This window comes from Myxocyprinus asiaticus, chromosome 4 (assembly GCF_019703515.2).
Source record: "Myxocyprinus asiaticus isolate MX2 ecotype Aquarium Trade chromosome 4, UBuf_Myxa_2, whole genome shotgun sequence".
In the NCBI taxonomy this organism is placed as follows: Eukaryota; Metazoa; Chordata; class Actinopteri; order Cypriniformes; family Catostomidae; genus Myxocyprinus; species Myxocyprinus asiaticus.
Window position 1 is genome coordinate 48605204 of NC_059347.1, and position 26788 is coordinate 48631991.

Consider the following 26788-nt stretch of genomic DNA (forward strand, 5'->3'; position numbering starts at 1 on the left):
CATCTGGTATTTTACACATTTGGACTCTTGTAGCCTCTATTTCTGTGCCTGTCACTGTAAGGAAAGACTAAAAATTATTTTACATTCAATAAATTGATTTTAAAATAGTATGGGCCAATGAATCAGTTATCAGACATTTTTTTACCACCTTAGTTATCCACTATCGGTGGACTTCTAGTCTGATGCTTAATGTTTCACCTCTGTTCATGGTGGCTCATGAAAATTAATGATGAAGAAACAAAACCCTACACTCGAAAAAAGAAGCTTTAGAACAAAATAAAAAAATAATAGTAATTTTGCATTTGTAATATCGTGCTGCTCACTTATGATGTAGACAGAAAATACACTGCAAATGAGTAACACATCAAAACTAGAAGGTTCCCATTGTAATCAAGGTATAAACATGGTATAAATCATTGATTTATTGTGATGTATAGGCAGCTTCATTTATAAAGAAAGCATTCACTAGAGTGCAGAACTCTGTGCGGAGCATCAGTAAACTCGCGCTGACGTGCAGGGCTCAAACAGTGCAAACCTGCAGTGAGTAATCGCTTCAGTCATTATACTGGGAGAGTTCTAATAAGGTAGTGTTGCTCAATTTCTGTGTACAGTTTATTTAAAAAAAGTTAATAACAGATTATTTTTGCCATGCTTCAAAGTTGGCCAGTGTGTGAAGTTGATTTAGTGATGTATAAAACAGCATTGATGTATTTCATCATAAAGGGTTAGTTCACCCAAAAATTACATTTCTCTCATCATTTACTCACCCTCATTCCATCCCAGATGTGTATGACTTTCTTTCTTTAGCAGAAGATTTTTTGAAGAATATCTCAGCTCTTTAGGTCAATACAATGGAAGTGAATGGTGACCAAAAATCACATAAAGGAAACATAAAAGTAATCCATAAGACTCCAGTGGTTAAATCCATGTCTTTCAGATTCACAACACATGAATTATTCTTAACCTATTGCTTATATTTTTTTCTTACACTTGCAACTTGATTTACACCTTTACAAAACGTTCTGTATGCATGCAAATCATTTAGGCACTATTTTACCTTCATACAATTACTCCTGTGAGATTCTTAAAGAATTGTATTTCTTTAGGGTTTTGAGCATGTTGTGTTGTGAAAGGTCAAACACTTAGACTGTGGTATATTGATGTTTCAAGTGTTATTCATATACAATGTCAATTTATTTCTTTATTTTGTTCTGAATTGTTTGTTTTTTTCTTTCGCTTATCGAATTCAAACAAATTTGATTGCATTCAGACGTATGCTCCAGTTCATACTTTAAAAGTTGAGCTCTTGATAACAAATTGTTATCAGACTTTGGAATAAAAAAATAAAATAAAAAAAAATCTGCTTACTCTGAAATATTGAACTGTCTTGAGAATTTATTTTCAGAGCAGGGTTACACTTACATAACAAAAAGTAGCCTGCCACTCACCTCAACATTAAATACAGTAAGATGAGGTCTATAATATTTTATTAAACAGTATGCATACAGCATGTACAATTTTAGTTATATTACTGAAACAGTAAACTACATCAAGGGTGTTATTCATCTGGAGTTAAGCTGTGTCAATGTAGACAGAATATCTTTTTTTTATTTTTTTTTTATCGTAGATCATGTTATTATTACGGATAAATTTTATGATTAATGTTTGACCTCTTTGGAGTCCATCAACAATATGCATGAGGTCATCAAGGAGGCAGCCTGCACTGTTTATCAGGCAAAGTTAAGAGTTGGCATAGTGGGACATTATAGTTCATGTCAGATATGGCTGAGTTTGTGCAGGGAAGCAGGGTCTTCCAGTTTTTGTAAGGGGAAGTCCATTTAGGCAACAAACACTAAGATTTGGTACTACCCTTTGTAATGTGTCTGACATAAGCCAGTGCAGTTATCCAATATTTAAACAAGGTACACACATCAAGCTTGATGCTGCTGGCAACGAAATTCTGTTTTGCTCTGTGACAGCACATCCAAATTTCTGGGTACATGTGTCCGGTTCAAGGAGATTTTAGGCTTTTTGCATGTGGTGATTTAAAAATTTAAATAATTAGGCTTACCATATTAACCTCAAAGTACAATTTCAACATAGCCTTTGATGCTCAGTAACACTTACACACAAGAAGGAAGTAACACATCTTTGTCCACAAACTAAAAGTAAAAAAGGTAAAGAGGTGCAGCCCACGGTGGGAAACTTTTGAGTTTACCACAGAACACACACAATGTTGTAATAATGCCGGGGTGTGAACAGTCAGACCATCTATTTGTGCTCTCTCCATCACACCCAAATTCTTTCATAATATTTTAAATTCAAAATAGGCATATTGTATTATTTTTAGCCTTTATTTTAAAGTAGATTACATTTGTCATATTCTTTAAAATATTTTGATCTGAAAAGTACATATAAATCAGACATACCCACATTTACATGTATCATTAAACTAAATATGTAAAGTATATAATAAAAATGTAAAGTAAATTTGAAGAGACAGTATCAAAAAATATAGAAAAAATGCATAATTGCAAGCATCATAAAAAACCTTAAAATATACATCGAGAATATACAGTAAATGTTTTATCTGGATATAAAATATAAATATTCCCATTCATCTGTGATTCAGTCTGAAGTTGGTGTATTTCTGGCATCTTCCAGCAGAGGCTAATGGGGTGATCAGCCATTTTGTGACCCTTCCCCAACACTTCACAATTTAGATGTCTCCATAATTTACTATTATACCTCAGATAATATTTATAGAACACACACACACACACAAATACACACAAATGCTCATATAACGTTTGTTTGACCTCCTGGCATTTTCTAAAGGATAAGCATCTCCTTTTACTGAGAATTTGTTAAAAAAGGGGGAAAATAAAATATTAGTTTTTGTTGTTGTTGTTGTTGTTTTTAAAGGTGCCATATGTAATATTTTTAATGTCATATTCGCCATATTTTTTTTTACCAATGTATGAACGGCTTGTAATGCAACTTAAAAAATGAGCCCTTCCCAGACTTCCTAGGTTGCCTATTAAAGCCTGTAGACTGATTTTCCTGCGAAGGGAGCGGGTCGCTTTTGCCGGGAAAATCCAAAAGATGTGATGTTATGCGCACTCCCGAGAGCCTTGCCTCAGTACTTCTCTTCTGCTATTCAACAGCGTCAACAGACAGTCTGCAACACTAGGTAACGTTATCTTAGAGATGGAATCCAGCAAACGTCTGGCTCCCAGCACAACACCGACTCCTACACAAACTCAGAGTAAGCCAAAAAAATAATAATAAAAAAACAGTTTATCAACTGAATCCCATCTGGCTAAGCGGGAACGTGATCGTCGTCCAGCGAAAACTAAAGTGAACATCTTCGGCAGGGTATTTGATTCCTGGAGGACCTTCATTCGGTTTTGGGGATCAAAACCGACCCTGAATTGGCTTTCTTCTTATTGGACAGGTAAGCTTACATAACTGCAAAGCATGTGAAATATAGTGCCATAAGGATTGATCTGTGTCATTTTAGCTAACTTGATCTTGCCTTGACTTGATCTTACTAATTAGTTACTGTAATCAAATTACTTTTTGGTTCAAAAGTAGTGTAACACATTACATTTAAATTTTTTTAAACCAGCAGTAGTGTAGTAGAAATTCAAGCGATCATGGAGTGAGAGACGATGCCGATGACTTCAAAGAATCCACTCGCTGACTGACAGCGCCGGCTCAAATGAACATCATCTGAACTGGCTCAGAACAGTGGCACATTTTGCTCATGAGAGGGCGCACTTCTGACAAAAATAATTTTAAATCTTCTTTTGCGGCACCCCCCTGTCATTTTGTGCCCTAGGCAACCGCCTAAGTCGCCTATACCATGGGCTGGCCCTGATTCCGGTCCAAGAGTGCCAATGTCTCACACCATCTGCACTGGGACGGTTTACTGTTTGTATCAATTCACTTGTATTCGTGGTGTTCTATACTAAATTTTCAAAGCAGTGCAGATGTGTAAAAGAGCTGCCAAATGTAGGGATTTTCATTTTTGGGGATCATACCCTTGACATTAAAGATTTTAGCCAGCAGGTGGCGACAAAAAACATTTTAAACTAACATTCTTAACTGCTTATAAATGGTTACATAGGGTGACCATACGCCCTTTTTCCTCTTTTTCGGACCTGAAAAAAGTGTCTTAAAATGTCCGGAATTAGGCTTGGTCTTCATATTAAGGTGCTCTCTACAGTTAGAACTATCATACATTTAGTGTATTTGTTACTGTGTGTCAGTTTTTAAGTGTATACGTCCTTATGTGATTATTTTGGCTGAGAACGACTATGGCAGAGCGCGCACTTTATTATTTATTTATTTACGATATCTATCTCTTGCTCTCGCGGCTGCCTGCTCTCTGCGCACCCTCTGTATGTCTGTGCGTGCGAAAAAGTTTGCTGGATTGCTCTCCAGCTAGAAAAATCAAATAACTTAAGTATTTGTGAATAGAACATGTGTTTCACGATCACACTCGCGCTTGCCATGCATTGTCATTTTCAACTGAAAAGTTGACTATATCGAGAAAACATCAAATATGTACTGTACATATCAGAGAAATTTAAACTAATAGGCCTATGACTGATAGAAAATAGACCATGATGGAAATTTTACAACTCAGTCCGTCAAAAAATTGCAACCTCTGTTTGTGACATGTAAAGCTGGCACTTGCTTGTCTCTGGAAAAAATAATGAGAAAATACTAATAAAAGAGCAATAGTCATTCAGATCTGATCTTCATGGAAGTACCTGGGCTTCGGCTGAAAAGTGTGAGGTGTAGTATAAAAATTATTCATAATGGCATCTGATCTTTTCTGTTTTTATTTTATGACCATTATTAAATGTATTAATTTTACTCCTTAATTTGATTAAATAAATGTCAGTGATGAAGTTGCCATGAAGAAGTCCAGGCGTGTGCAGTACTGAAACAACAGATCCTTGATTTATTTGCACAAAAATTGACTGCAAAAGATCTGCCCAAACGTGGAAGGCACTTGCTTCACAATGTTGCGCTTTAGTACTGGAAGGTACCTAGTTTATTGCACTTTCTTTTTTTTTTTTTTCTTTTTTTCCTGTTTGTATTTTATTGTTTTATTGTGTATTATATTTAGGGTGAAAATTGTTTTTAAACAATCAGTATGTAATTGAAACAGGTAGTTTGTCTAATTTGTTAACTGTCTTTCCAAATTATTTACTTCATATTTGTATGTTATGTAATATTGATTAAAAAACTTTGCTGTAATTTCGAATTTAACTGAAGTTCAATTAGGGGGTGGGAGGGAGCCGTGGTTCTGGGGGGCACCAATCTAAAATTTCACCTTGGGCACCAACAGAGTCTGGGGCGGCCCTGACTGGAATTAACTGTTAATAGTATCACTTACATGTACATCTGTTTGTATTTCTGTGACAGCTATAGGCCATGCACTCCATAACAAGAACATTCATTGAGTAAAAACAAAAACAAAAAAAGTAACTTGATAGTAAAGTAATTAGAAATGTTATTGCTTTTCTGTGAAATAATTAGTAAAGAATTCTGATTACAATTTTAGGGAGGTAATTAGTCATTTGTAGTGGATTATATTCTTGAAGTAACCCAGCACTGCAAATGAAATCCACTGTACAGTACCTGGTCAGTTATCTGAATAAGGTTCTGTTTGCAAATGTAAAACCTATTATAGAACTTTTCTCATTTAAAAAACCCAACCTATCAAGAATCAACAGAAATTCTCAAGTCCCATTTTCAGTTTCAATGTACTGCTAGATTTGTAGATGAGTTCAACATAGATACTGTTGATTTTTAAGACATGACTCACTCGCAATGTGTGTACTGTAAGTGCTTCACTTTTGTAGAGGCATCCTGATTATGTAAATGTGTTTATGTGCTTCCCTTTTGTAGAGGCAAGGATTCTCTGGGGTCTGCTGCTTCATCATTGTGACATGGTTTGTGTGGAACCATCCAAAGCATTTTAATGCTGCGCCCCACCAAAAGGTAGATGAGTGGATGGGTAAAGCAGTGAGTTGTAGCCAGCACAGTAGCTGCCGGAAGTCCATAAGTGTATATATTTGTGCCCAGGTTGCTGCTTGCAGTGGCTTGAAGCAGGGTTAAGAAAATTTGAGGGCCCCAGCACACAAAGTAGGCGATCTTTACTGCACTGATGATCTTCGCCTGCTTCTTGCACCATTTACAGTCATTATAAGCTGACTGAGATGTCAGACAGGTGCACAGAAATATTACAAAAGCCGGAATGACAAGCCCAAAGAGAAACCGAATGACAACAACAGCCTTCAGCCTTCCAGTGCCATCTGTAGTTGTTTTTGATTTATCAAAGTCATAGTCATCAATACACTCTCTGTTTTGTATCTCTCTGGAAAACAGCGAAGGGCATGCCAAGACTGCTCCTATAGTCCAAGAGAATGAAATGAGGAGAATGTTAAAATTCTTGCACTTCTTTGTGCATGCGCTGTTTGAAAGAGTAGAACTAACGCTCCAAAGGCTCAATATGGTTGCTGTGGAGAACATACAGCCATAGGTGATATAGGATGACAATTTGCAGCTGACAGTGCCATAGTGCCATTCAAAGTGTTGGTAAGCGTAGAGGAGTTGAAACACAACAGAAACAAGGGAGACTAAGTGTGTTCCAGCCAACGCCACAATCCAAATGGCAACATTCTTAAAATTCCAATATTTTTGGCAGCCGATGAGAATGAAGGCAGGGTTTAGGGTCAGACCCAGGATGAGAACAATGCAATATGTAACCAGATACATAATCCTCATCTCATTTTGGTACTGATTTATTTTAGTTTGATTGCCTTGAAATTGTTGTATGAAATCTTCATAGTCTGTGATGTTCCAGTCACTTTTGTTTGCAGACATCTTGTCGAGCCTGAAACAAAATAAAATAGATTATTCATCCACTATGAAGATGAAGCAGTGTTCCAACAGAAACAGTTCTTGTGCAGCCATTCTTGACCACAATCTTCCCCTCCATCTAGAGCCTGCATTTCTGGAGCTTTACAGATGTGGTCAATATGAACTGTCGTTATATGGAAATAGTGGTATCTTGGCATAGGCAGTATAGGCAATTATGCTAATTGACCCTTTGCTAAGTTACACCCCCCTTGGTAAAGGTTGCTCGCCCTGACAAGCTCTTTAGAACTCCCCTTTGGAATGAATGGGAGATTGCCGTGAACGACCCGGTTTTTGGCTAAACATTCTCATAAACAAAATGAATCATATTTTTACGTGAACTGGTATGAAGAGTGACATTGTAATGCATATTTATCTGAAGGTTTTGTAAAATAAATTGTTAAATTGCACAGTAATTTGATTAAAAACTGTGGAGACTGTGAATCAGAATCAAGGCAAATGATTATTACAGTCACTTGAAAAGAGAAAAACGTCATTCCCTATCTGACACTAGGGGTCACTCTTGGGAGCCCGAGACACCTCTGGTCATTGATTAAAGGCCAATGAAAATTGGCGAGTGGTATTTGCATGCCACTCCCCCGGACATACGGGTATAAAAGGAGCTGGTATGCAACCATTCATTCAGATTTTCTCTTCGGAGCCGAACAGTCATGCTCATTGAGCTGAATTCTACTGTTCATTCACCTCTGCTGGATCTGATGGCGCATTTCAGCGGCTTCTCCCTCCTCTGCACTGGTGCACTGCAGAGAACGCCCCTGGGCGCTTCGGCAGAAAACAAGAGAGTATATTTTCTGAAAGAGGTTTTTTCCTCTAAAAGAGTATATATTTCTCTAAAAGAGCGGCACACATGGAATGTCTTTTTAAAGATGCGTTTTGGACCTGTTCGCCTCCCAAGAATCCTCCCACTGCCCGTTCTGGTACGCCCGCACCGAGGCTCCCCTCGGCATAGACGCGTTGGCACACAGCTGGCCCCCTGGCCTATGCAAATATGCGTTTCCCCCAGTGAGCCTACTTGCACAGACCCTGTGCAAGGTCAGGGAGGACGAGGAGCAGCTCGTCCTGATAGTACCCTACTGGCCCACCCAGACATGGTTCTCGGACCTCACGCTCCTCGTGACAGCTCCCCCATGGCGAATTCCCCTGAGGAAGGACCTTCTTTCTCAGGGACGGGGCACCCTATGGCATCCGCGACCAGACCTCTGGAATCTCCATGTCTGGCCCCTGGACGGGATGCGGAAGACCTAAGCGGTCTACCTGCGGTGGTAGACACAATCACTCAGGCTAGGGCCCCCTCTACGAGGCTCCTGTATGCCTTTAAGTGGCGTCTGTTCGCTAAGTGGTGTTCTTCCCGACGGGAAGACCCCCAGAGATGCACAGTCGGATCAGTGCTTTCCTTCTTGCAGGAGAGGTTGAAAGGGAGGCTGTCCCCTTCCACCTTGAAGGTGCACATTGCCGCCATAGCAGCACACCACGATGCAGTCGACAGTAAGTCCTTAGGGAAGCACGACCTGATCATCAGGTTCCTAAGAGGCGCCAGGAGGCTGAATCCCTCCAGACCGCGCCTCATTCCCTCATGGGACCTCTCTGTAGTTCTTCAGGGTCTACAGAGAGCCTCCTTTGAGCCTTTGCAGTCAGCCGAGCTTAAGGCACTCTCCTTGAAGACTGCCCTCCTGACTGCACTCACTTCCATCAAGAGGGTAGGAGAACTGCAAGCGTTCTCTGTCAGTGAAACGTGCTTGGAGTTCAGTCCGGGTTACTCTCAGGTGATCCTGAGACCCCGACCGGGCTATGTACCCAAGGTTCCCACCACCCCTTTTAGGGACCAGGTGGTGAACCTGCAAGTGCTGCCCCAGGAGGAGGCAGACCCTGCCCTGTCATTGCTGTGTCCGGTGCACGCTTCACGCATCTATTTGGATCGCACGCAGAGCTTTAGAATCTCTGAGCAGCTCTTTGTCTGCTTTGGTACACAGCGGAAAGGAAGCGCTGTCTCCAAGCAGAGGATTGCCCACTGGCTCATTGACGCCATAACTATGGCATATCATGCCCAGGACATGCCGCCCCCGGTAGGGCTACGAGCCCATTCTACTAGGGGTGTACCGGCTTCCTGGGCTCTGGCCAGGGGTGCCTCTCTAACAGACATTTGCAGAGCAGCGGGCTGGGCAACACCCAACACCTTTGCAAGGTTCTACAACCTCCGGGTGGAACCGGTTTCATCCCAGGTAGTAGCACGCAACACAAGCGGATAAACCCAGGATAGCCAGCCGGGTGTATCGTTTGCACATAGTGCCTTCCACCTCCTTTTGAGCTGAAGACGTGTGCCATTAATTCCCAGTAGTGTTCACAAGTTTGTTCCCTGGTTGACTTCCTCCGAGCCCTGTGCAGTCGAGTTTTTGGAGAGATTCGCCGCCAGCCCAGTACACGTACTAACTAAGAGTCCTGTTCTGGGGTAGGTGCTCCGCATGTGACGGTTCCCTCTAAGGCTAACCCCATGCGATATATATCTTCCGCTAATTCGTTTCCCTGTTGGCAAACTGCGTCTACCTTGGGCAGAGCCCCTCTGCCCCAGTCTCCATGTTTGTAATAACTCCTCCCCCATTGGGCAGGATCTACCTTGAAGACTCTCCACATGGTTGGAAAGACCATGTGACGTATCCTTCCACTTAAATATCCCCCCTCTCTTTGGGCGAGGTGTGGTCTCCGCTGTGTCTTCCCCTTGGGAGGGACACCCCCCGACTAGACCTGGCGGCCCAATCAGATAATCCCCCTTCTTTTTTAGGGAGTGGAAAAAAGAGAAGGGGAAAAGAGGCCACGACTGGGTTAAGCCTGTCTCTATCTCTTGGGTAGTCGACTTGTCCTCAAAAAGGGCCGTTCGACACCCATAACTATGTTGGGGGAGGTTACGTGTCGACCTGGTGTGCTGGCTATGAGGCACACAGTAGTCTGCCCACCACACACCACCAGTTCATGTAACACAGTTCAGCCAATTGTGGCATTTCATATAGGGACCCCTAGTGTCACTACATCGACACAACGTCGAGTGATTGACAGATAGGGAACGTCATGGTTACTTGTGTAACCTCCGTTCCCTGATGGAGGGAACGAGACGTTGTGTCCCTCCTGCCACAACGCTGAACTACCCGCTGAAATGTCCGGACCTTATATCGGCTCCTCAGCATAAAACCTGAATGAGTGGTTGCATACCAGCTCCTTTTATACCCGTATGTCCAGGGGACTGGCATGCAAATACCACTCGCCAATTTTCATTGGCCTTTTATCAAAGACCAGAGGTGTCTCGGGCTCCCAAGAGTGACCCCTAGTGTCACTACATCGACACAACGTCTCGTTCCCTCCATCAGGGAATGGAGGTTACACAAGTAACCATGACGTTTAATAGCGATCACACATCTAATAACATTAGCTTTTAAAACGTCTCATAACACACTAATTTTGATGCTGTGAACTGTTTATTCACTATCGCTTTGACTTTCACTTGAATCAGTAAATAAATGAATGAACGTTCAGTTATTAGCTTTAATTTACCTTGGAGCAAATGTAGGTGTCGTTGCAGATGTTATATGTTCATTTTAGAATGGGTACTGACAGTTTAATCCATAACATGCTCTTCTTCAGGTTTGTTTAAAGATATTTTTACAAATCGAAAGAAAAACACTGCAGGTGTCCTCTCTGGGTAACTCGTGTCACTATTACAAATGACCCGGCAAATGTGTGTCAATGGCTGGCTCGTTTGGAAGGCTGTGTCCTCCGGAGGTCGCATTTGTCGGCCGCATACGTCATCGAGGCTGTTTCGTTTCATTTTTTTTAATTTATTTTTTTTTATTGGGAATGCAAAAAAGGTTAACAATTGTATAAATGTAAGTGTATATACATAAAAGGCATTGACAATAGATACAAAATAAGAGAAAGACAAAAAAAAAACGAGACACAGCCAGTGTAATGGCGGCAGGGCAACATTTGCTAAGACAGGATTGGTCAGAAGTTCTTTTAAGGCGGGGCTTAGCGAAGGGTCAATAGAGCGCAACAGTCTGGCTCCAGAAGTAAAAATCCCATGACATTTTTCCATAGACTAATTGATTTTCAGTGATAACTTATTAACATTTCAAGATGGACCCTTTTGAGCCTTTTGTTCATCGATTGTATATGCTTCTGTTGAAGCCATCCGTCCTGCGTTATTTCAACTTCCTTGTATAAATAGCGTGTTTGATAGCGGAATTCATGGTAAACGACTACATTACCCATTGTACAGCAGAGAACGATGGACACTTTTGAGCTCCGAGGTTGTTCATCGATTGTATATGCTTCTGTTGAAGCCATCCTTCCTGTGTTATTTCAACTTCCTTGTTTAAATAGCGTGTTTGATAGCGGAATTCATGGTAAACGACTACATTACCCATTGTACAGCAGAGAACGATTCACCAATCAGAGAACTGTGGCCAAGAAACCCTGCAAAATTTGCCTAGGAGCAACCACCCACTCTCCCACTACCCACCGTGAGTGATGCAATCGAGTCGGTCTCCCTTTACCCTTAAACAACTTATCTAATTGTACATATGGGAATATTTTGCAATAAACATCAAATATATTGTTTCTATACTTATAATCAACAACCTAAAATCAATACTTTGATATATTCCCATAGTTTTTTATTCAATTACATCATTCGCAATGCTTCATGGGATTGTAGTTTGTACCCTTGTGAAAGACAGTAAGTACACAGCCTTGTACCTTTGTCTTTTTGTCCGATTTTCAAATACTTTATTGCCTAAAAAGAAAGTTTGTAATGTGTGATTCACCTCAGAGCTGGTTGGTTTGGTTCATGGCTTAGAAGTCTTTTATGGAGGATTTTATGAAAAGCCTATACAAAAAATGAATGGGAAAAATACTTTTGGAACCCAGACGCTGAATAAGTGTTAAGTGGCACTGTTGTGCTCTATTGGCTCTACTTACCAGTTTCATAAACCTGGCTCTTTTACTCTGTCTGTGGATGGCTCTGCTTTGGAGTTTCAAACAAAACAAAAAAATCTTGGAGTTATATTTGATGCTAGTTTGACATTTGATCCTCACATGCAGAATACTGTTAAAACATCCTTTTTTCATTTCAGAAATAATGTAAGATTATGCCCTATGTTATCATTCTCTGTGGCTGAAAAACTGTTATGTCCCAAGTTATGCACCAAATCTTCTATTTTTTCAGGTTATTATTGGGATTTTGGTTGCACAACAAACAAGCATCTGGTATTTTACACATTTGGACTCTTGTAGCCTCTATTTCTGTGCCTGTCACTGTAAGGAAAGACTAAAAATTATTTTACATTCAATAAATTGATTTTAAAATAGTATGGGCCAATGAATCAGTTATCAGACATTTTTTTACCACCTTAGTTATCCACTATCGGTGGACTTCTAGTCTGATGCTTAATGTTTCACCTCTGTTCATGGTGGCTCATGAAAATTAATGATGAAGAAACAAAACCCTACACTCGAAAAAAGAATCTTTAGAACAAAAGAAAAAAAATAATAGTAATTTTGCATTTGTAATATTGTGCTGCTCACTTATGAAGTAGACAGAAAATACACTGCAAATGAGTAACACAACAAAACTAGAAGGTTCCCATTGTAATCAAGGCATAGACATGGTATAAATCATTGATTTATTGTGACATATAGGCAGCTTCATTTATAAAGAAAGCATTCACTAGAGTGCAGAACTCTGTGTGGAGCATCAGTAAACTCGCGCTGACGTGCAGGGCTCAAACAGTGTAAACCTGCAGTGAGTAATCGCTTCAGTCATTATACTGGGAGAGTTCTAATAAGGTAGTGTTGCTCAATTCCTGTGTACAGTTTATTTAAATTTAATAACAGATTATTTTTAATAACAAAGTTGGCCAATGTGTGAAGTTGATTTAGTGATGTATAAAACAGCATTGATGTATTTGACTTTCTTTCTTTAGCAGAAGATTTTTAGAAGAATATCTCAGCTCTTTAGGTCAATACAATGGAAGTGAATGGTGATCAGAAATTTGTAGTTCCAAAAATCACATAAAGGAAACATAAAAGTAATCCATAAGACTCCAGTGGTTAAATCCATGTCTTCAGAAGCAATATGATAGGTTTGGGTGAGAAACAGAGCAATATTTAAGTCCTTTTTTACTCTAAATCTCCACTTTCAGATGTGAAAGTGAAACTAAACAGGCACCACATGTGACTTTCAGATGTAAAAGTTAAAGTGGCGATTTAGAGTAGAAAAAGAACTTCTTGTTCTGTTTCTCATCCACACCTATTATATTGCCTCTGAAGATATAGATTTAACCACTGGAGTCATTTGGATTACTCCTATGTTTCCTTTATGTGATTTTTGAAACTACAAAGGTCTGATCATCATTCACTTGCATTGTGAGGACCTACAGAGCTGAAATATTCTTGTAAAAATCTTAATTTGTGTTCTGCTGAAGAAACAGAGTAAAACACATCGTGGGTGGCATGAGGGTGAGTAAATGATGAGAGAATTTTCATTTTTGGGTGAACCATCCCTTTAACAATTCTCAGCTAGCCTTGGATGTGTAGCCTGCATAAAGAATGTGGCATGAAATTGAACAAATAAGTATTTCTATTAAGAATCTTAACAGATTACAATATCAAGGACAAAAATCAACAATTATGATACTGTCATAATCATGCAGCCCAGCTTATAAGCACATAAGATTCTGCTAAATGTTTTTTACTTTTGTGTTCCACTCAAAATGCATTTTAATTTATTGGTGAACTGTTCCATTAAAGAAGAGACTTTAACTTTTTGATTTCTCTTTCCAAATGACACTACTTAAAGCCCATGTGCAATGTTACACAAAGCAAAAACTGCATAACCTAACATTTTGATTGAAGAGCAGTTCTTCAGAATCTCCCTAACAAACATAAAAATAAATACAAAAAAGTTCAAAACATGACAATATCCACAAAACAACACAGTATGCATTCAAATCTAATGTCACAAAATGTTCTGCATACATACTGATTATTGCACACTCACTCTTAAAGCCAAGTAACATCTGAAACTTATGCAGAAAAAGTTAGTGAATTTTCTCAAATAAATCCCCTCGTTTGGTTCAAATGCTTTCCCTTCAGCATAATTTTCGGCAAAATTGTCTTACCTTTTGCTGCAAAAGAACACAATGAAGAAAAACAGAAGACCTTAAAACATATGTCCAGACGAAAGAGCCTAGCACTGAACATGAAAGTTAAAAACAGTGCACTGGATGTTAAATTTTAACTGGAGCTGCAACACATTCCATTCCTTGTTTTGGACAAAGTTAAAATGGTTCCTTTCCTTTTGGTGTGCTTTCAAATTAACAATGAGGAAAGTTGTTGCACAACCACAGCAAGTTTTTTTCTACATAGAAACACACGCATAAGCGATGCTAGGATTAAGTAGACATATTACTTTTAACTTTGAAGTTCTAAGGTAATCTTGAAATATCTCTTATCTTGCAGCTGTAAACAACAATCAGACTACTTTTTAATCAAAATAAATGATCTGTGGTGTTCATTCCTTTTGCCTTTCTAATAGCTCACATTTGGCTAAATTCCCAGAGTACTTCCACATTCCATTTTCCATAGATCAAAGCTGTGAACAAAGTTTTTAAACTAAATTCTAAATTCTTTTCATTTTGGTAAATATACAGGGTATGCTGTAGATACCTCTGAATAACCTTAAAGTGTAGTGTAACTACCCCTCGCATCTTCATTGGTGTAAAGAAGGGGATGAGGCAGAGGGGTTTGGATCCATATGCAGAATTTTTAATAAACATCCATAAACAGAGGGTGAGAGAGCATAAATTTATAGAGAGGCAAAGGGTCAATAATCCAAAGACATGCAAATGTAAAGGTAAACAAGTCCAAATTGACAGGCAGAGGCAGTAATCCAGAGTAAGGCAATAAATCCAATAACGAATAGACAAGCAGAAATAAACTCAGCAAAAAAAGAAACGTTTCTTTTTCAGGACACTGTATTTAAAGATAATTTTGTAAAAATCCAAATAACTTTACAGATCTTTATTGTAAAGGGTTTAAACAATGTTTTCCATGCTTGTTCAATGAACCATAAACAATTAATGAACATGCCCCTGCGGAATGGTCATTAAGACACTAACAGCTTACAGACGGTTGGCAATTAAGGTCACAGTTATAAAAACTTAGGACACTAAAGGGACCTTTCTATTGACTCTGAAAAACACCAAAAGAAAGATGCCCAGGGTCCCTGCTCATCTGCGTGAATGTGCCTTAGGCATGCTGTATTGAGGCATGAGGACTGCAGATGTGGCCACGGCAATAAATTGTAATGTCTGTACTGTGAGACGCCTAAGACAGCGCTACAGGAAGACAGGAAGGACAGCTGATCATCCTCGCAGTGGCAGACCATGTGTAACAACACCTGCACACATCCGAATATCACACCTGTGGGACATGTACAGGATGGCAAGAACAAATGCCCGAGTTACACCAGGAACGCACAATCCCTCCATCAGTGCTCAGACTGTCCACAATAGGCTGAGAGAGGCTGGACTGAGGGCTTGTGGGCCTGTTGTAAGGCAGGTCCTTACCAGACATCACCGGCAACAACGTCACCTATGGGCACAAACCCACCTTTGCTGGACCAGACAGGACTGGCAAAAAGTGCTCTTCACTGACAAGTCGAGGTTTGTCTCACCAGGGGTGATGGTCGGACTCGCATTTATCGTTGAAGGAATGAGCGTTACACCGAGGCCTGTACTCTGGAGCGGGATCGATTTGGAGGTGGAGGGTGTATCATGGTCAGGGGTGGTGTGTCACAGCATCATTGGACTGAGCTTGTTGTCACTCTATTGGATCGGAGGGAGAGGGCTAGGGCCATTCCTCCCAGAAATGTCCGGGAACTTGCAAGTGCCTTGGTGGAAGAGTGGGGTAACATCTCACAGCAAGAACTAGCAAGAACATCTCATCAGCAAGTGTAGTCCATGAGGAGGAGATGCACTGCAGTACTTAATGCAGCTGGTGGCCACACCAGATACTGACTGTTACTTTTGAATTTGACCCCCCTCCCCCCCCCCCCCTTTGTTCAGGGACACATTATTCCATTTCTGTTAGTCACATGTCTGTGAAACCTGTTCAGTCTTAGTTGTTGAATCTTTTTATGTTCATACAAATATTTACACGTTAAATTTGCTGAAAATAAAAGCAGTTGAAAGTGAGAGGATGTTTCTTTTTTTGCTGAGTTATAAACAATGTTCAGAATTGCGCTTGAGTGAATAACAAGACTTCGCAAAGGGCTTAGAGACAAACCAGCACTTAAATACACAGGTACTGATTAACACAATGAGCAATAGGTGCATAAAATTAGAGTCTGTGTCAATACTCAGGCAATGTTGACCTCTGGTGGGGAACTATAGGTATATAGGTAATGTTAATATAGGTACTCCCCCCCCCACCCCCCCGTGAGTGGCTCCTGACACTTTGCCCCGGAGTTGTGGAGCAGGGCGAGTGGGGTGGTTCTGGTGAAAGTCTGTAACGAGTAAGGGATCAATTATATAATCTGCTAGTACCCAGGACTGCTCCTCTGGTCCATAGCCCTCCCAGTCATCCAGATATTGCAGTTGGTGGCTCCTGCGCCGAGAGTCCAGGATGGTGCTGACCCAATAAGCTTCCTCTCCATCAATTACCAGAGGGGGAGGGGGTTCCGGGGTTTCATGGTTCCTGAGACAGTCCGTTGACCTCGCTGGTTTAAGCAGGGACACATGGAAAGTGGAAGAGATGCAGTAGTGAGACAGCAGTTGAAGTCTATAAGACACTGAAGAAATTTGTTTAATGATTTTGAAGGACCCACATACCTGGGACTTAATGTTTAGATGGCAGCTTGAGGCGAAGATCCCGAGTTGACAGCCACACTCATTGACTGGGTTTCAAGGAGGGAACCGGTCGGCGGCGATGACCAGCATGCAGTTTGTCGTCTTATGGCTCATTGAAGGTGCACATGAGCCTTGTTCCATGTTTGTTCACGCTTCCTCATCCAGTCATCCACCGAAAGAGAGGTGGTTGAAAGCCTAGGAAGCCTAGGATGCACTGGAATGTCCAGTAGAAGCCTTCACCAGGGAATTCTGTGCATATTCAGCCCAGGCTAAAAAACGACTCTGTGGCATGGGGGGCGTGGTGTCTCTCATTATAGTGATGGCGGAGGGAGATCAGAGTGGAGTGAGAGACCAGAGCCACCACCTGAAGCTGTGTGTGTCTTTGGCCATTAAGAGCCCTTTTGTTTGAGTTTAATTAAAGACTGAGAAAGAGTAATAAAACACTCACCTTGACTGTTCGCTGTCTCCTGACTCCTCCTTTGCCCAGAACTCAAAGATCTTGTTACAGTGGTGCCGAAAATCCGGCAAAGGCGGAGTCAGGAGATAGCGAACAGTCAACAGTGAAAAGGCCTCTCTCTCCACTCTGACGCTCTGGTGTGCCTTTTCAGGTCTCCCTCCACCATCACTATAATAAGAGACAGGTGTTAGAGGTAATTATGGCCCAGGTGACGAGCCTTACCACTCTCCCTCTCCCACAGACCAACACATGACCACAGACTCATGTTGATTGTCCTGACAGTGCGAGTGAAGGAAGCATCCAATTTCTTGGTTGAGTCTTTCTACTTGACCGTTTGACAGAAGGTGGTATCCAGATGTAAGACTGATATTTAAGTTTAAATGTTGGCAGAATGCTCTCCAGACGTGTGAAATGAGTTGAGGACCACGGTCAGACACTATATCCTCAGGCAAGCCATTAAGCGAAAAAAGTAATGGAAAATGGTTTTGGTTGTTTCTAAAGAGGTGGGAAGTTTCTTAAGTGGAATGAGATGGCATGCTTTGGAGAAACAGTCGATGACTACCAGGAGAGTGGTGTTACCCTGAGACGTGGGCAGGTCAGTAATGAAGTCGAGTGCCAAATGGGTCCAAGGGCATTGAAGAATCAGTAGGGGTTGTATTAAGCCAGCGGGTGCTAATTTGGATGATTTAGATTGAGAACAGCTATCACAGTTGCTCACAAATGCAGAGACATCAGCAACTAGAGTGGGCCACCAGAACTTATTTTGTACTAATCTGACAGTGTTCTGTATATATTGAGATATTGAGAACTAGGGGAGATGTGTACTCATTGAATCAGGTGTGTGCATACTGACTTGGGAACGTACTCCTTTCCTTGATGACAGTTACCAGGTGGAGGGTCAGTAGACTGAGTGTGCTGGATCTCATCCAAAATCTCCCATCTCACTGGAGCAAGCATTACTGTGGAAGGAAGGATTATCTCTGTTTTTTCTCTGAAAAGGGGGGCGTTGTGAAAGTCTGACAGCGCATCTGCCTTGGTGTTTTTAGATCCTGGTCTATAGACAAGTGTGAAGTTGAATTGGGTGAAGAAAAGGGATCAGCTTGCTTGTCTGGGGTTCAACCGCTTTGCGGCTCGAATGTATTCTAAATTCCTGTGGTCCGTGAATACTTGAAATAGGTGTTGTGCGCCCTCTAACAAATGCCACCATTCTTCAAAAGCTGCTTTCGGGGGCCTGGTAAAAGTGGTAAAAGACGCTGGCTTCCACCCCTGGAGTTCACTAATTTGAATCCCAGGGCATGGGAGGTTGCTAGGGAGGGTAGAGTCTCATGGGTAACCTCCTCATGGTCACTATAATGTAGTTCGTTCTTGGTGGGGCGCATGATGAGTTGAGCGTGGATGCCGCGGTGGATGGCATTAAGCCTCCACACATGCTATGTCTCCGTGGCAACGTGCTCAACAAGCCACATGTTAAGATGTGCGGGTTGGCGGTCTCAGACGCAGAGGCAGCTGGGATTCGACATCCGCCACCTGGATTGAGGCGAACCACTACGCGACCACGAGAACTTAAAAGCACATTGGGAATTGGGCATTCCAAATTTGGTGAAAAAAAAGAAGAAAAAAAAAAGAAAATAGCTGAAATAAATGATTGAAATAACACATTTATCATAAAAATCCACAATAAAGACCTTTTCCATCTGTTTTCATAAAATGCCTCTAAATTTCTAGTTGTTCATGCTCTTCCTCTGGAAGGATGATGAAGTTTACTGTAAAAAATAAAATAAAATAAATAGATAGCAGTCTTGCTAAATTGTATGGACCTAAGGCAGCACTAAAAGCACAGATGGTACAGTAATTGTGGACATTGATTGACTGGCATGCAGAGGAATGGAATTTCTCCCTCTTCTTTTTTGTTGAGATTGAAGTCACTGTAGATCTGCTCACATTAGGCCGAATACTTTGTGTGTCTCAGAGAGACCGTGTTTCATAATATGATAAATTAGAGGAACTATCAGATCATTTGATCATTCTGTGTCTTCTTTACTCTTCCACCCTGCTGTCCTCTTTCTCTCTGCTCACCATCATTACACCATCTCCATTTGGTCTTTCCTCAACTCTCTGAATGCAGTGCTCACCCCTGAAAGAGTTGAGAAAACATTCCCCTTTTCTCATCTCTTCTTCCTCCTATTTTCTCTTCCTTTACCCACTCTACCTCTTCTCATTTTGCACCTCTTCTTCGTGTTATTCTTCCTCTTCTTTTTATTCTTCTTCTTCCTCATTGTTTGTTTGCTCTTAATTTTCATATTTGACCCCTTTTATAGATAGCAAAGTCATGATGTTTGTAAATTGCATTTTCTTTGCTGTGTGCATTACTAACACGGCAGATATCAATATGAAGGCATTTGACAATCTGACATGTGCATTTGAAAGTATGACTTTAATTTAGTTATTTGTGTTAACTGTTTTAAAAGCATGAATTTTAGATCAGAGAAATTTGTATGTAGTGTTTCGAGAAAATGATGAAAATCAAGAAAAACGCATGGATGGATGGTTTCCAAGAACTTAATTCAGACATGCATGGACATATTCGTATGAAAGCCACATTCACACACAAACAAAAGCTCTACTCAAAGATGAAGTGTGTGTGGGTGTGTGGGTGTGGGTGTGTGTGCAGATGTACCTGTCGTAACTGCTGTCACTAATGCAGAACGGGACAAGTATGCTGACAATGAGAATATTGCTCATTGTGATTGTTTTCTTGACTGTCATTTTATTAGTAGTGTGGTAAAGAACACAATGTGAGTAGTTTCTTTTGTTGTAAATTGTCCCTAAAAAACATTTGGATCCTGTAAGATATTCTTGATTTTAACTGTAAATCCAAATAAGGCATTTAAATGTGTGTGCGCGCATGTGTATAGCATATATGCACTTGTATTGTATTTCATTTTTATTGTATTTCTTTATTTCTTTTACATTTTCTTATTAGGCTTATATATTTATCGTATTCTTTGTTCAATCTATATACAATGCTTACTTAGTTTTTATTTTTTTATTTTAATGTTTTGCTATTACTGTATAGCCTTATTTTGTGCAAAGAATAATGATGTGAGAAAAACTTTATTGTCACCACAAGTTAGAGCTATGGAGCTGTTTCCCTTTAAAGCCATGAGAAAATGTTAATGAAGCAGTACAGTTCCATACCTTTGCTTGTTATAAGAATGTTTGTTGAATATTTTTCTGTTCAGACAAAGTCAGACAGAACTAAAGTTATTTCAGATGATCACTCTTTTTCCTGCCAAATGCTCTTCCCCTTTATCTCCCCTTCTACTTGTTTGTAGAAGAGTTAACTCAAGGACAGAGTTGACTGACTTTAAAAAGCAGATGAAATCTGGTATTTTGTGTCAGAGAGAGAGAGACAAGACAAACTGTATCATCATGGTTACTTGTGTAACCTCCATTCCCTGATGGAGGGAACGAGACGTTGTGTCGATTTAGTGACACTAGGGGTCACTCTTGGGAGCCCGAGACACCTCTGGTCTTTGATAAAAGGCCAATGAAAATTGGCGAGTGGTATTTGCATGCCACTCCCCTGGACATACGGGTATAAAAGGAGCTGGTATGCAACCACTCATTCAGGTTTTATGCTGAGGAGCCGATATAAGGTCCAGCCATTTCAGCGGGTAGTTCAGTGTTGTGGCAGGAGGGACACAACGTCTCGTTCCCTCCATCAGGGAACGGAGGTTACACAAGTAACCATGACGTTCCCTATCTGTCAATCACTCGACGTTGTGTTGATGTAGTGACACTAGGGGTCCCTATACGAAACGGCACAATTGGCTGAACTGTGTTACGTGAACTGGCAGTGTGTGGTGGGCAGACTACTGTGTGCCTCATAGCCAGCACACCAGGTCGACACGTAACCTCCCCCAACATAGTTATGAGTGTCGAACGGCCCTTTTTGAGGACAAGTCGACTACCCAAGAGACAGAGACAGGCTTAACCCAGTCGTGGCCTCTTTTCCCCTTCTTTTTTTTTCCACTACCTAAAAAAGAAGGGGGATTATCTGACTGGGCCACCAGGTCTAGTCGGGGGGTGTCCCTCCCAAGGGGAAGACACAGCGGAGACCACACCTCGCCCAAAGAGGGGGGGGATATTTAAGTGGAAGGATACGTCACATGGTCTTTCCAACCATGTGGAGAGTCTTCAAGGTAGATCCTGCCCAATGGGGGAGGAGTTACTACAAACATGGAGACTGGGGCAGAGGGGCTCTGCCCAAGGTAGAGGACCCTCTCCATTCAGCAGCAGGTCAGGCTCACTCCAGCATGAAGATTACCTCAGCATCTACGCATTGTATCATGGCACATTGGGGTTTGTTTTAATCAGGAATATTTGCTCTTAATTAATTGTGTGTAACAGTTTTTAATATTCTGTTATTCTAAGTTTCATGAAAAAAAGCACAACAAATAAGCACATCTGTTGTAACTAGGGGTGGAAAGATGCATCGATACATTGCAGTGCATCAATCTATCAAATATATTTCGATGCATCGATTACGAAATTTAAGAATCGATTATCAATATATATTAATACCTAATGTGTCCGTCTCATATTACACGAACCTTCTCGCAACAGACACGGAGCGGGGCACGCAAGATAAAAGGGAAAGAAATTACTTTGAAATAAAGAAAGTTTATGCAGCTGAGTTCACCCTGCGAACCTACATAAGATAAAATGAATAGATGGAAGGATGGATGGATGGATGGATACTACCGAGTTCGGATTTCTGTGTCATTATTCAAAACTGTTTGCATCAATTTGACCAATGTAAGTTCATTGTTGTTTCCTTCTTCCCCAGACATGATATATATTATGTTAATATTGATTTTGTATCTCCATAAAATGTGTAATTTCTCCATAAAACAGTTTAACCACGAATAGAACTTGGCTTAAATAAATGTGACTGGTGGGCACACATTGGCTGTGAATGAAAACATTCTCTCATTAATTCATTCTAATTATAGAGAATGCTACAGAATAGGGAGAGATTTCAGACTGTTCTGAATGGAACTAACCAGTTGATTACAGTCACCTATGACTGGTCAATGACACGCGACAGCCACGAAAAAAATTAAATATATATATCTTTCGCAGTGTGTGCCGCAAACAGTCCTGCATGAAAATGCGATTGAATTCTCGTGAACGGGCTTGACAAGCGGAGGCGTCTCCATTTAGCCATCTGGTGCTTCTCTCCCTATACCAAAATGAATAGGGAGCTCACAGTTACCACATCCTGTGTTACCGCCTTTACATGCTACTCAGTAGTGTAGTCATATATGCAGGCATATGCCCACCTATATTTCTTAGGATTTTTCGGATGCCCACCTGAAATAAGTGATGATATGTATGGCCGCCAGAACAATGAGTAGTCTTTTGACCCTGAACTTTTTCAGTCTACTAACGCGATGCCGCAGCACCGTTGAGTGAACTGTACTTGTATAACCCTAATCCAATATATATATATATAAACTCAGCAAAAAAAAAAAAATGTCCTCTCACTTTCAACTGCTTTTATTTTCAGCAGACTTAATATGTGTAAATATTTGTATGAACATAAAAAGATTTAACAACTAAGACATAAACTGAACAAGTTTCACAGACATATGACTTACAGAAATGGAATAATGTGTCCCTGAACAAAGGGGGGGCTCAAAATCAAAAGTAACAGTCAGTATCTGGTGTGGCCACCAGCTGCATTAAGTACTGCAGTGCATCTCCTCCTCATGGACTGCACCAGATTTGCCAGTTCTTGCTGTGAGATGTTACCCCACTCTTCCATCAAGGCACTGACAAGTTCCCAGACAGTTCTGGGGGGAATGGCCCTAGCCCTCACCCTCTGATCCAACAGGTCCCAGACGTTCTCAATGGGATTGAGATCCGGGCTATTCGCTGGCCATGGCAGAACACTGACATTCCTGTATTGCAGGAAATCATGAACAGAACGAGCAGTATAGCTGGTGGCATTGTCATGCTGGAGGGTCATATCAGGATGAGCCTGCAGGAAGGGTACCACATGAGGGATGTCTTCCCTTTTACGCACAGCGTTGAGATTGCCTGCAGTGACAACAAGCTCAGTCCGATGATGCTGTGACACAGCCCCAGACCACGACGGACACTCCACCTCCAAATCGATCCCACTCCAGAGTACAGGCCTCGGTGTAATGCTCATTCTTTCGACGATAAATGCGAGTCTGACCATCATCCCTGGTGAGGCAAAACCACGACTCATCAGTGAAGAGCACTTTTTGCCAGTTTTGTGTTGGGCCTCATGTATTCAGATAGAAGACAAAGGCAGGCCTAACAGTCATAAAAAACATTCCTCAAGCCCCCTCCTTCTGAGTCATAAATCTTGCTGATAAAAATCGCACCAAAATCAAACAAAGGGAGTCCAAAACAGACTACAAATCCATGAAGCCTTGCTCACTAAAGGATCGAGCACTCAACTCCTATTGGATGAGGCACACAACAGAATGTCCCTCAAACATGACATCATCAGGACTTCAAATAATTCTGAAATGCTTCCAAAGTTGCTTCCGGCTACTTCGTTCACCGAATACGGACGTAGCTTTTTGCTGCTCTCCGGTGTAACCTCGTGGCATAAGGAAGTAATGTCCGACTTGAAACTGTAGCCATACAATCTCCATCTCGCTGGACGAGTTGAGATTACTCTGTGTTCAACCAAACACTAACGGATCCGAAGGAGACCGCCGAGCAATTCGCATCTTCATCCATTGGCCTACAGAAGTGAAGAGATTAAAGATTTCTCTTCCATCTTCAATCAAGTCGACATTTCTGAGTTCTCCGCCAGCCCGCCGAGAATCAACAGCCGTACCGGCCGCCGACAGCACGAGGAAACGGCTCTCGTCATCACACGAGCCTCAAGAAACCGGGCCAGAGTTAAAGGACGGAGGAAAACACATTCTACCTGTGTCCTCATGCGATTCAAGTAAGAGGTTACGTCTGGGCAGAGATAGAATATTATAGCGTGTTATTCTTGTGTTTCAAGGTTTTTGCTTGTACAGTTTACGGACCGCCATGTCCGCTCATTATTAATACTCAGGGTATTAATTGTCACGAATTTGTTTTGCTGTATTGTGGTCCAACCAGATTGGACTGTTGTGCATTTTCGCCATCGCGGGTGAGACAGCAACTGAGTTCATCCATTAAAGAGTCAAATAACAAGGGACTTTTACGAGCCCCGCTCGTAAAACCGCGTCTCTGAGTGATGAACGAGGCTGCTTTATCTCCAGCTATCGCGAAATCAGCTTTCGTGCTGTCACTTAATAATCTCTCTCTCTCTCTCTCTCTCTCTCTCTCTCACTAACCACACTGACACACACACACTGATACACACACATCTTATGTGTTATAGGATTCTTTTTATTTCCATATCTAATCATATCACTGTTTAGTTTGTAGTTGTAAGTCGGAAGTTTATTGACTGCATTGTATTAATTATTAATTATTACTGCATAAATAAACTTTGTTTATATTACAAAGAGAAGTGTTTTGGTTTGTTTTGCATACGCCTGTGTCGTGCTGACGGGATGTCAGTGCTCGGATTCAAACCTTCATTCATTGTTTTTTATTCGAAAATCGATATTCTTCGGATGTCGATTTTCCTAAGAAAACAATCTAATATTGAGACTGTTGTAATATTCGGTTATTAGTCCCTGATTTCAGGGTGGTGCCCCGTCAATGTTAATCCTTATTAATATTCTATTGATTTTTGATAATTGATAATTATCTTTGATTGAATTAGAATGATCAATAAGCTAGTGTTAATTTTAATGTTTCATCGATGTTAACAATTGATAAGTGTTGATTTTAAAGGATTAAAAAAAAAGCTAACATTGATTCTCATCAATGTTCTATTGATTTTAATAATTAATAATTATCTTTGATAATTATTAATTATTGCTAATAAACAAACTTGCTCCTAAATGTAGCACACTACATTTACTGGAGTCCTATATGAGGTTTTAATGAGTTAGATCCAATTAATTAATTTAAATATTGATTAATAACTACAGAAATAATTATTAATTATTTCTGATAGTAACACTGATCTAAACAACCAGTAAAGCCCTACATCTGTCTGGTCCAGCGAAGGTGGGTTTGAGCCCATAGGCGACATTGTTGCCGGTGATGTCTGGTAAGAACCTGCCTTACAACAGCCCTACCAGCCCTCAGTCCAACCTCTCTCAGCCTATTGAGGACAGTCTGAGCACTGATGGAGGGATTGTGCATTCCTGGTGTAACTCGGGCAGTTGTTGCCATCCTGTACCTGTCCCGCAGGTGTGATATTCGGATGTGCAGATGATGTTACACGTGGTCTGCCACTGAGAGGACGATCAGCTGTCCTTCCTGTCTCCCTGTAGCGCTGTCTTAGGCATCTCACAGTACGGATATTGCAATTTATTGCCGTGGCCACATCTGTATATAAATATATGTTTTTATTTAATTATTTATTTATTTATTTTTTAAGTGTACAGAGATTCTCTGTAAATGCGCACGGAACTGTACGAGCGCAACTGATGGCACTGGGAAGACAGACAGTCCGACTAAGCTGATCCACCAACCAGAAAGTTCATTTCAGACGCGACTGGATATTTGCTAACCAATAATATTTTCATAGTTTCAGTAAGGGGCGGGACATTTCCAGCGTCTGATGCACAAGCCCATAATTTGCACTGTAAATGTATTTCTCTGCTAATATATATATATATATATATATATATATATATATATATATATATATACACACATTTAAATTTCACTTGTGCAATTAAACTTTGTGAAAATACTGCATGTTATTGCACCCCTGCTAGTTTCTTTCATAAATTCACAGTATGCCCACCTCTTCAGACACTACTACACCACTGATGCTACTAATAGACAGTTTTTCATTCTATGACCCTGCTTAAAACCTGGATCGTATCTGTCTGAACATGACATTTTATCTGTAACTACTGGTTTTAGATTTCGCAATGCATCATAATTGTTAGGTAGAGAATCGAATCATTGTCAGAGCTAATCGTCACACCTCTAGTTGTAACTCTATGCTCTGCACAAACAGCTTTTAATCTGTGAGTAAAATAGTGTGCCTGTTGTATTCTATTCATTTATTAATGTTTGCGACTGTCTATCTGTGGATCTTTCTTATATCTGCAATCCTCTTTGCTACAGTATGCACTCTCCTGTTCACTGATTGAATGTTTTTACTACGAATGTGATGAAGTGTCATTTTGTGGGCATGTAAGGAGTTGAGTTTGACAGCGGTCTAGAGTTGTTAAAAAGATAATGTTATAGATGGACAGAATATTTAAACTGGGTGCATAAAGCACTTCGTAAAGGAATAATACTCTGAATAGTCTACTTTAAAACACTTTTACCATTTCTACATTGCCCAAAAATTATG

General features: G+C 40.7%; 1 protein-coding gene across 4 annotated transcripts; it reads right to left on the reverse strand.

The window, feature by feature from the left end:
- Positions 1–1470: 1470 nt before the first annotated feature.
- LOC127439643 (chemerin-like receptor 1) lies at positions 1471–14653 on the reverse strand. 4 transcript variants are annotated; one of them, XM_051695868.1, is made up of 3 exons: positions 14127–14653; positions 11926–11968; positions 1471–6916 (listed from the first exon to the last, which is right to left on the reverse strand). In XM_051695868.1, the coding sequence occupies exon 3, from the start codon at positions 6904–6906 to the stop codon at positions 5908–5910; it is 999 nt and encodes a 332-aa protein (XP_051551828.1). In that variant the 5' UTR covers positions 6907–6916; positions 11926–11968; positions 14127–14653; the 3' UTR covers positions 1471–5907. The 4 variants fall into 4 exon arrangements, with proteins under 4 accessions (XP_051551828.1, XP_051551829.1, XP_051551827.1 ...); XM_051695869.1 differs by having other exon boundaries at positions 11926–11971; XM_051695867.1 differs by lacking the exon at positions 11926–11968 and having other exon boundaries at positions 14127–14651.
- Between the last annotated feature and the right edge of the window lie 12135 nt (positions 14654–26788).

Bases quoted from the DNA above. Each gene is read 5' to 3' on its own strand.
- LOC127439643 (XM_051695868.1), bottom strand. From the start codon at position 6,906: ATGTCTGCAAACAAAAGTGACTGGAACATCACAGACTATGAAGATTTC.